General features: G+C 65.4%; 1 protein-coding gene across 1 annotated transcript in view; it reads left to right on the top strand.

Annotated features, from left to right (window-relative positions):
• The window catches only part of LOC121341317 (receptor tyrosine-protein kinase erbB-3-like), a gene marked incomplete at its 3' end in the record, with an annotated part of 10,635 nt that extends 1,416 nt beyond the window's left edge, over positions 1–9,219 (top strand). Inside the window, exons 2-14 of the mRNA XM_041414745.1 lie at positions 1,275–1,461; positions 3,514–3,639; positions 4,417–4,482; positions 4,677–4,699; positions 5,682–5,714; positions 5,829–5,861; positions 6,081–6,113; positions 6,259–6,400; positions 6,481–6,594; positions 6,670–6,790; positions 6,886–6,959; positions 7,050–7,140; positions 8,948–9,219. Coding sequence (XP_041270679.1) covers positions 1,275–1,461; positions 3,514–3,639; positions 4,417–4,482; positions 4,677–4,699; positions 5,682–5,714; positions 5,829–5,861; positions 6,081–6,113; positions 6,259–6,400; positions 6,481–6,594; positions 6,670–6,790; positions 6,886–6,959; positions 7,050–7,140; positions 8,948–9,219 — 1,315 coding nt within the window. The remainder of the gene's footprint in view (positions 1–1,274; positions 1,462–3,513; positions 3,640–4,416; positions 4,483–4,676; positions 4,700–5,681; positions 5,715–5,828; positions 5,862–6,080; positions 6,114–6,258; positions 6,401–6,480; positions 6,595–6,669; positions 6,791–6,885; positions 6,960–7,049; positions 7,141–8,947) is intronic.
• Positions 9,220–9,513: the final 294 nt, after the last annotated feature.

The raw sequence follows: 9,513 nt of genomic DNA on the forward strand, positions 1-9,513 counted from the left end.
TGGAGGGGACAGGGCCACCATGGAGGGGACAGGGCCACCATGGGGACCATGGCCACCAAGAGCAGGACACATCCAGCTCAGAAGGGTGGGGACACCAAGGGACATCAAGGGGCTGACATGGCATTGAGGCGGTGACACAACCACCATGACTGTGACCACCACGAGCAGGACACGGCCAGCTGGGAGGGGACATTGCTGTGACCGTGCGGGGGTGGCCGTGGTGGCCGTGGTGGCCGCGGCGGCCCCGGTGACGCGGCGGGTGCCCGCAGTGTGCGCGGGGACGCTGAATGGGCTGAGCGTGACGGGGGACGCGCAGCACCAGTACCAGACCCTGCACAAGATGTACAACAACTGCGAGATCGTCATGGGCAACCTGGAGATCGTCCTCATCGACCACACCCAGGACCTCTCCTTCCTCCAGGTGACCCCGGGGACACGCGGGGGTGGACACCGAGGGGGGACGTGGCCAGCTCCGAGGGGACGGGGACATCAAAGGGGACATTGCTGCTGTCACCCAGGGGAGGACACGGCCAGTTTGGAGGTCACGTGTCCACCATGGGGGCAGTGGCCATCAAAAGGAGGACATGGCCAGTTTGGAGGTTCAGAGCCACCATGGGGACAGTGGCCATCAAGGGCCAGTTTGGAGGTGACACAGCCACCATGGGGACCACAGGCATCAAGGGGGACAGTGGCCATCAAAAGGAGGACATGGCCAGTTTGGTGACACAGCCACCATGGGGAACATGGCCATCAATGGGAGGACATGGCCAGTTTGGTGACACAGCCACCATGGGGAACATGGCCATCAAGGGGAGGACGTGGCCAATTTGGTGGTCAATTGTCCATGTGGCCATCAAGGAGGACAATGGCCATCAAAAGGAGGACATGGCCAGTTTGGTGACACAGCCACCATGGGGAACATGGCCATCAAGGGGAGGACACGGCCAGTTTGGAGGTCACGTGGCCACCATGTGGCCATCAAGGGGGACAGTGGCCATCAAAAGGAGGACATGGCCAGTTTGGTGACCCAGCCACCACGGGGACAGTGGCCATGAAGGGCAGGACGTGGCCAGTTTGGTGGTCAATTGTCCATGTGGCCATCAACGGGGACAGTGGCCATGAAGGGCAGGACGTGGCCAGTTTGGTGGTCAATTGTCCATGTGGCCATCAACGGGGACAGTGGCCATGAAGGGCAGGACGTGGCCAGTTCGGAGGTTCAGAGCCAGCACGGGGAGCGCGGCCAAGGCCAGCAGGTGACCCCGAGCCCCCCGCAGACCATCCGGGAGGTGACCGGCTACATCCTGATCGCCATGAACGTGTTCGCGGCGCTGCCGCTGCAGAACCTGCGCGTGATCCGCGGCACGCAGTTCTACGAGGATCGCTTCGCGCTCTTCGTGCTGCTCAACTACAACCCCAACACCACGCACGCCCTGCGCCAGCTCGGCCTCAACCAGCTCACCGGTGGGACACCGCGGGGACACCGCGGGGACACCGCGGGCTGGGGACACTGTGGGGTTGGGGACACTGTGGGGGGTTGGGGACACTGTGGGGAGATGGGGACATCGTGGGGGCTGGGGACACCATGGTGTGTTGGGGACATCAAGGAGGGTTGGGGACATTGTGAGGTTGAGGACACCGTGGAGTTGGGGACATCGTGGGGAGATGGGGACACCGTGGGGGTTGGGGACACTGTGGGGAGATGGGGACACCGTGGGGGTTGGGGACACTGTGGGGAGATGGGGACACCGTGGGGGTTGGGGACACTGTGGGGAGATGGGGACACCGTGGGGGTTGGGGACACTGTGGGGAGATGGGGACACCGTGGGGGTTGGGGACACTGTGGGGAGATGGGGACACCGTGGGGGTTGGGGACACTGTGGGGAGATGGGGACACCGTGGGGGTTGGGGACACTGTGGGGAGATGGGGACACCGTGGGGGTTGGGGACACTGTGGGGAGATGGGGACACCGTGGGGGTTGGGGACACTGTGGGGAGATGGGGACACCGTGGGGGTTGGGGACACTGTGGGGAGATGGGGACACCGTGGGGGTTGGGGACACTGTGGGGAGATGGGGACACCGTGGGGGTTGGGGACACTGTGGGGAGATGGGGACACCGTGGGGGTTGGGGACACTGTGGGGAGATGGGGACACCGTGGGGGTTGGGGACACTGTGGGGAGATGGGGACACCGTGGGGGTTGGGGACACTGTGGGGAGATGGGGACACCGTGGGGGTTGGGGACACTGTGGGGAGATGGGGACACCGTGGGGGTTGGGGACACTGTGGGGAGATGGGGACACCGTGGGGGTTGGGGACACTGTGGGGAGATGGGGACACCGTGGGGGTTGGGGACACTGTGGGGAGATGGGGACACCGTGGGGGTTGGGGACACTGTGGGGAGATGGGGACACCGTGGGGGTTGGGGACACTGTGGGGAGATGGGGACACCGTGGGGGTTGGGGACACTGTGGGGAGATGGGGACACCGTGGGGGTTGGGGACACTGTGGGGAGATGGGGACACCGTGGGGGTTGGGGACACTGTGGGGAGATGGGGACACCGTGGGGGTTGGGGACACTGTGGGGAGATGGGGACACCGTGGGGGTTGGGGACACTGTGGGGAGATGGGGACACCGTGGGGGTTGGGGACACTGTGGGGAGATGGGGACACCGTGGGGGTTGGGGACACTGTGGGGAGATGGGGACACCGTGGGGGTTGGGGACACTGTGGGGAGATGGGGACACCGTGGGGGTTGGGGACACTGTGGGGAGATGGGGACACCGTGGGGGTTGGGGACACTGTGGGGAGATGGGGACACCGTGGGGGTTGGGGACACTGTGGGGAGATGGGGACACCGTGGGGGTTGGGGACACTGTGGGGAGATGGGGACACCGTGGGGGTTGGGGACACTGTGGGGAGATGGGGACACCGTGGGGGTTGGGGACACTGTGGGGAGATGGGGACACCGTGGGGGTTGGGGACACTGTGGGGAGATGGGGACACCGTGGGGGTTGGGGACACTGTGGGGAGATGGGGACACCGTGGGGGTTGGGGACACTGTGGGGAGATGGGGACATCGTGGGGGCTGGGGACACCATGGTGTGTTGGGGACATCATGGAGGGTTGGGGACATTGTGAGGTTGAGGACACCGTGGAGTTGGGGACATCGTGGGGAGATGGGGACACCACGAGGGCTGGGGACATTGCAGGGGGTTGGGGACACCACATAGGGCTGGGGACATTGTGGGGGACTGGGAACATCGTGGAGGGTTGGGGACACTGCGGGGGGCTGGGGACAGCCACGGGACTGGCACAGAGAGGGGACACTGGGGTTGGGAACGCTGCCACCGCTCTGTGCCCTGCGAGGTCCCCATCCCATGGCAGTGCCACCCCGTGTCCCCCTGCACTGTCCCTTGGTCCCCAAGGTCCCCATCCCCTCCCAGCACTTCCAGACAGGTCTGGGGGGGGGGTCTGTCCCTCCTTGTCACCCCCTGTCCCCCGTGTCCCCGCAGAGATCCTGGCGGGGGGCGTGTACATCGAGAAGAACGCGCAGCTGTGCCACGTGGACACCGTGGAGTGGAGGGACATCATGAGGGACACGCGCCTGGAGCCGCTCGTGAGGGACAACGGCCGGGGCTGTGCGTGCCGGGGCCACCCCTGGGGACACCCCTGGGGCCGGGGTCACTTTGGGGTCACCCCTGGGGCCGGGCTCACTTTGGGTGGGGTCACTTTGGGGTCACCCCTGGGGCCGGGGTCACTTTGGGGTCACCCCTGGGGCTGGGGTCACTTTGGGGACACCCCTGGGTTTGGGGTCACTTTGGGGTGGCTTTGGGGTCACCCCTGAGTTTAGGGTCACTTTGGGGGTGACCCCTGGGTTTGGAGTGACCCATTTTTGGGGTCCCTTTGGGGTCACCCCTGTTTTTGGGTTCCCTTTGGGGTCACCCCTGGCTTTGGGGTCCCCCTGTTTTGGGGTCCCTTTGGGGTCCCTTTGGGGTCACCCCTGGTGTTGCTGTCCCCCTGTTTTGGGGTCCCTTTGAGGTTCCTTTTGGCTCACCCTGTTTTTTGAGGTCCCTTTGGGGTCCCTTTGGGGTCACCCCTGGCTTTGGGGTCCCCCTGTTTTGGGGTCCCTTTGGGGTCCCTTTTGGGGTCACCTCTGGCGTTGCTGTCCCCCTGTTTTGGGGTCCTTTGGGGTCCCTTTGGTGTCACCCCTGGCTTTGGGGTCCCCCTGTTTTGGGGTCCCTTTGGGGTCACCCCTGGCTTTGGGGTCCCCCTGTTTTGGGGTCCCTTTGGGGTCCCTTTGGGGTCACCCCTGGCTTTGGGGTCCCCCTGTTTTGGGGTCCCTTTGGGGTCACCCCGGTGTTGCTGTCCCCCTGTTTTGGGGTCCCCGTGTTGTGACCCCTCCGCGCTGTCCCCAGGTGCCCCGTGCCACGAGAGCTGCGGCGGCCACTGCTGGGGGCCGGGCCCTGAGGACTGCCAGAAACGTGGGTACCGGGGGTACCGGGGGTACCGGGAGGGTCCCAGCCCCCCCTCACCTCATCATCGTCGTCCAGCCGCACCCGCTTCAGCGCCACGTGTCCGTCCGTCCGACTGTCCATCTGTCTGTCTGTCTGTCCACCTGTCCGTCCGTCCGTCTGTCCGTCTGTCTGTCCGTCTGTCTGCCTGTCTGTCCATCCAGCCACCCTGTGCATGCACTGCTTCGTACGTCCCTCCATCCGTCTGTCCGTCCGTCCGTCCATCTGTCTGTCCGTCCATCCGTCTGTCTGTCCGCCTGTCTCTGTCCATCTATCTGTCCGTCCGTCCGTCTGTCCATCTGTCTGTCTGTCCGCCTGTCTATCCGTCCATTCGCCCGTCCGTCCGTCCACCTGTCCGCCTGTCTGTCTGTCCATCCATCCACTCCTGCGCAGGCACTGCTTTGTACGTCCCTCTGTGTGTCCGTCCGTCCGTCCCTCTGTCCATCCGTCCCCCCCTGCGCACACACTGCTTCGTACGTCCCTCCGTCTGTCCGTCCATCCGCCCGTCCGTCCGTCTGTCTGTCCGTCCGTCCGTCTGTCTGTCCACCTGTCTGTCCGCCTGTCTGTCTGTCCGCCTGTCTGTCTGTCCATCCATCCCTCCTGCGCACGCACTGCTTCGTCCGTCTGTCCGTCTGTCCATCCGTCTGTCCCCCCCTGCGCACGCACTGCTTCGTACGTCCCTCTGTCCGTCTGTCCGTCTGTCTGTCCACCTGTCTGTCTGTCCACCTGTCTGTCTGCCCATCTGTCTGTCTGTCCACCCCTGCACACCCACTGCTTTGTACATCCATCCATATGTCCATCTGTCTGTCCGTCCGTCTGTCTGTCTGTCCATCCAGCCCCCCCTGCGCACACACTGCTCCGTGCATCTGTCTGTCCAGCCGTCTGTGTATCCACCCACCCCTGTGTCCGTCCATCCATCCATCCATCCATCCATCCATCCATCCATCCATCCCCATGTCCATCCCCGTGTCCATCTGTCCATCCCCACGTCCATCCCTGTGTCCATGGCTGTGTCCATCCCCTGTCCCCGTGTCCATCTGTCGGTCCCCGTGTCCATCTGTCCATCCCTATGTCCATGGCTGTGTCCATCCTGTGTCCATCTGTCCATCCCCTGTCCCCGTGTCCGTCTGTCGGTCCCCGTGCCCATCTGTCGGTCTGTCCGTCCCCAGGCCTGCCGGCACTTCAACGACAGCGGCGCGTGCGTGCCGCTGTGCCTATCCCCGTGTCCATCTGTCCATCCCCACGTCCATCCCTGTGTCCATGGCTGTGTCCATCTGTCCATCCCCGTGCCCATCTGTCGGTCTGTCCGTCCCCAGGCCTGCCGGCACTTCAACGACAGCGGCGCGTGCGTGCCGCTGTGCCTATCCCCGTGTCCATCTGTCCATCCCCACGTCCATCCCTGTGTCCATGTCTGTCCAGCCGTCCGTGTATCCACCCACCCCGTGTCCATCCGTCCATCCATCCATCCATCCATCCATCCATCCATCCATCCATCCAGCCATCCATCCATCCCTGTGTCCATCCCTGCGTCCATCCCTGCGTCCATCTGTCCGTCTGTCCGTCCCCAGGCCTGCCGGCACTTCAACGACAGCGGCGCGTGTGTGCCGCTGTGTCCATCCCCATGTCCATCCCCGTGTCCATCTGTCCATCCCTGTGTCCATGGCTGTGTCCATGGCTGTGTCCATCCCCTGTCCCCGTGTCCGCCTGTCGGTCCCCGTGCCCATCTGTCCGTCTGTCCGTCCCCAGGCCTGCCGGCACTTCAACGACAGCGGCGCGTGCGTGCCGCTGTGCCCGCAGCCCCTGATCTACAACAAGCTGACCTTCCAGCTGGAGCCCAACCCCGACACCAAGTACCAGTACGGGGGGGTCTGCGTGCGGGAGTGCCCCCGTGAGTCGGGCTCTGGGGGGCTCCGGGGGGGTGACCCGGGCTCGGGGGGGACACCGGGTGACCCCCGGGCCGTCCCCCAGACAACTTCGTGGTGGACCAGAGCTCGTGCGTGCGCGCCTGCCCCAACGACAAGATGGAGGTGGAGAAGAACGGGCTGAAGATCTGCGAGCCCTGCGCGGGGCTGTGCCCCAAGGGTAGGGGCTGGGGGTCCCCGGGGAGGGGGTCTGGGGGCTGTGGGACCCCCCTGACCCCCTGCCCGCACCCCACAGCCTGCGAGGGCACCGGCGCCGGCAGCAAATACCAGACCGTGGACTCCAGCAACATCGACACCTTCATCAACTGCACCAAGATCCTGGGCAACCTCGACTTCCTCATCACGGGCCTCGAGGGGTGAGGGGTGGCATTTGGGGGGGGGCTCGGGGAGGGGGCTTTTGGGGGGGCAGCCCCCCGCCCCAGCCCCGCTGACCGCTCCTCCGGCCCCGCAGGGACCCCTGGCGCAACATCTCGGCGCTGGACCCGGAGAAGCTGAACGTGTTCCGGACGGTGCGGGAGATCACGGGTGAGGAGGGGGGCTGGGGGTGCTGGGACCCCCCTGGAGCGCCCCCCCCGAGACCCCCGGGACCCCCCTGAGCCCGCGGTGTGCCCGCAGGGTACCTGAACATCCAGTCCTGGCCCAAGCACATGCACAACTTCAGCGTCTTCTCCAACCTGGAGACCATCGGGGGAAGGAGCCTGTACAAGTGAGGAGCCCCTGCCGCGTGTCCCGCGCTCCTCCCCGGCATCCCGGGCCCTGAATTCCCTGTTTTCCTTAATTCCTGCATCCCCGGCATCCCCGATCCCTGGATACCCTGTTTTCCCTAATTCCTGCATCCCCGACCCCCGAATTCCCCGTTTTCCCTAATTCCTGCATTCCCGACCCCCGAATTCCCCGTTTTCCCTAATTCCTGCATCCCCGGCCCCCGAATTCCCCGTTTTCCTTAATTCCTGCATTCCCCGACCCCCGAATTCCCTGTTTTCCCTAATTCCTGCATCCCCGGGCCCCGAATTCCCCGTTTTCCCTAATTCCTGCATTCCCTGGCATCCCCGACCCCTGAATTCCCCGTTTTCACTAATTCCGGCATCCTCGATCCCTGAATTCCCCGTTTTCCGACCCCTGGATTCCCTGTTTTCCTTAATTCCTGCATCCCCGGCCCCCGAATTCCCCGTTTTCCCTAATTCCTGCATTCCCCGGCATCCCCGACCCCTGGATTCCCTGTTTTCCTTAATTCCTGCATCCCCGGCCCCCGAATTCCCCGTTTTCCCTAATTCCTGCATTCCCCGGCATCCCCAGCCCCTGAATTCCCCGTTTTCCCTAATTCCTGAATTCCCCGGCATCCTCGATCCCTGAATTCCCCTTTTCCCCAATCCCTGAATTCCCCGTTTTCCCCAATCCCTGAATTCCCCGTTTTCCCCGATCCCTGAATTCCCCGTTTTCCCTTATCCCCGCATCCCCTCGTCCCTGGATCCCTGCTCATCCCGACGCCCCCAGTCCCGCTGTCCTTGTCCGTCCGTCCGTCCGTCCCTCTCTCCCGGCCGCTCCCGGGGTCTCTCCCCCGGCTCCGGGGGCATCCCCTCAATCCCAGAACATTTCCCGGCTCCCGGCGCATCCTCCCCGCTCCTGGAGTATCCGGGAGCGTCCGCTCCTTCCCGGGGCATCCCCCGTGCTCCCGGTTCATCCCCTTCCTCCCGGTTCATCCTCCCGGCTCATCCCCTTCCTCCCGGTTCATCCTCCCGGTTCATCCCCTTCCTCCCGGTTCATCCTCCCGGAGCATTCCCCCTCGCTCGCGGTTCCTCCTCCCGGTTCATCCTCCCGGTTCATCCCCTTCCTCCCGGTTCATCCTCCCGGTTCATCCTCCCGGTTCATCCCCCTCCTCCCGGAGCAGCTCCCAGAGCATTCCTTAATTCCGGGAGCGTTCCCTGGCTCTCGGAGGATTTCCCGGCTCCCGGAGCAGCTCCCGGAGCATCCCCTCACCCCCGGAGCAGCTCCCGGTTCCAGGAACAGCTCCCGGCTCCCGGAGCATTCCCCGGCTCCCGGAGCATCCCCTCACTCCTGGAGAAATCCCGGGCTCCCGGAGGAATCCCCTCACTCCGGGAGGAATCCCGGGTTCCAGGAGCAGCTCCCGGCTCCCGGAGCATCCCCTCACTCCCGGAGGAAGCTCCCGGTTCCAGGAACAGCTCCCGGCTCCCGGAGCATTCCCCGGCTCCCGGAGCATCCCCTCACTCCTGGAGAAATCCCGGGCTCCCGGAGGAATCCCCTCACTCCCGGAGGAATCCCGGGCTCCCGGAGGAATCCCCTCACTCCGGGAGGAATCCCGGGCTCCCGGAGCAGCTCACGGAGCATCCCCTCACTCCCGGAGGAATCCCGGGCTCCCGGAGCAGCTCACGGAGCATCCCCTCACTCCCGGAGGAATCCCGGGCTCCCGGAGGAATCCCCTCACTCCCGGAGGGCCCCCGGAGCACCCCCCGGAGCCCCCCCAGCCCCCCGACGTCCCCCGTGCCGCCCCGCAGCCGCGGTTTCTCGCTGCTGATCATGAAGAACGAGAACGTGACCTCGCTGGGGCTGCGCTCGCTGCGGGAGGTGAGCGCGGGCCGCGTGTACATCACCGAGAACCGGCGGCTCTGCTTCCTGCACACCGTGCACTGGGCCGCGCTCAGCCGCAGCCGCGCCGACCTCGACATCCGCAACAACCGGCCCCGCAGCAAGTGCCGTGCGTGGGACGGGCTGGGGAGGGGGCGTGGGACCCCCCCCGGGCACCCCCAGACCCCTCCAGGGGCCCCCGGTCCGTCCCATAAGGGAGGGGTCACCAGAACCCCCAGATCCCGCACTGAACCCCAATCCCTTACACAGGGAGGGGATGTGGGACCCCCCCCCGGGCACCACCAGACCCCTCCAGGGGGCCCCTGCCCATCCCTTCCATAGGGGAAGGGTCACCAGAACCCCCGATCCCGCACTGAATCCCCATTCCTTACACAAGGAAGGGGCGTGGGACCCCCCTGTGGGATCCCCCCGGGCACCCCCAGTCCCCTCCAGGGGCCCCCGGTCTGTACTATAGGGGAGGGGTCACCGGGACCCC

Source organism: Onychostruthus taczanowskii, unplaced genomic scaffold, assembly GCF_017590055.1.
Source record: "Onychostruthus taczanowskii isolate IOZ18803 unplaced genomic scaffold, ASM1759005v1 scaffold461, whole genome shotgun sequence".
Taxonomy (NCBI): Eukaryota; Metazoa; Chordata; class Aves; order Passeriformes; family Passeridae; genus Onychostruthus; species Onychostruthus taczanowskii.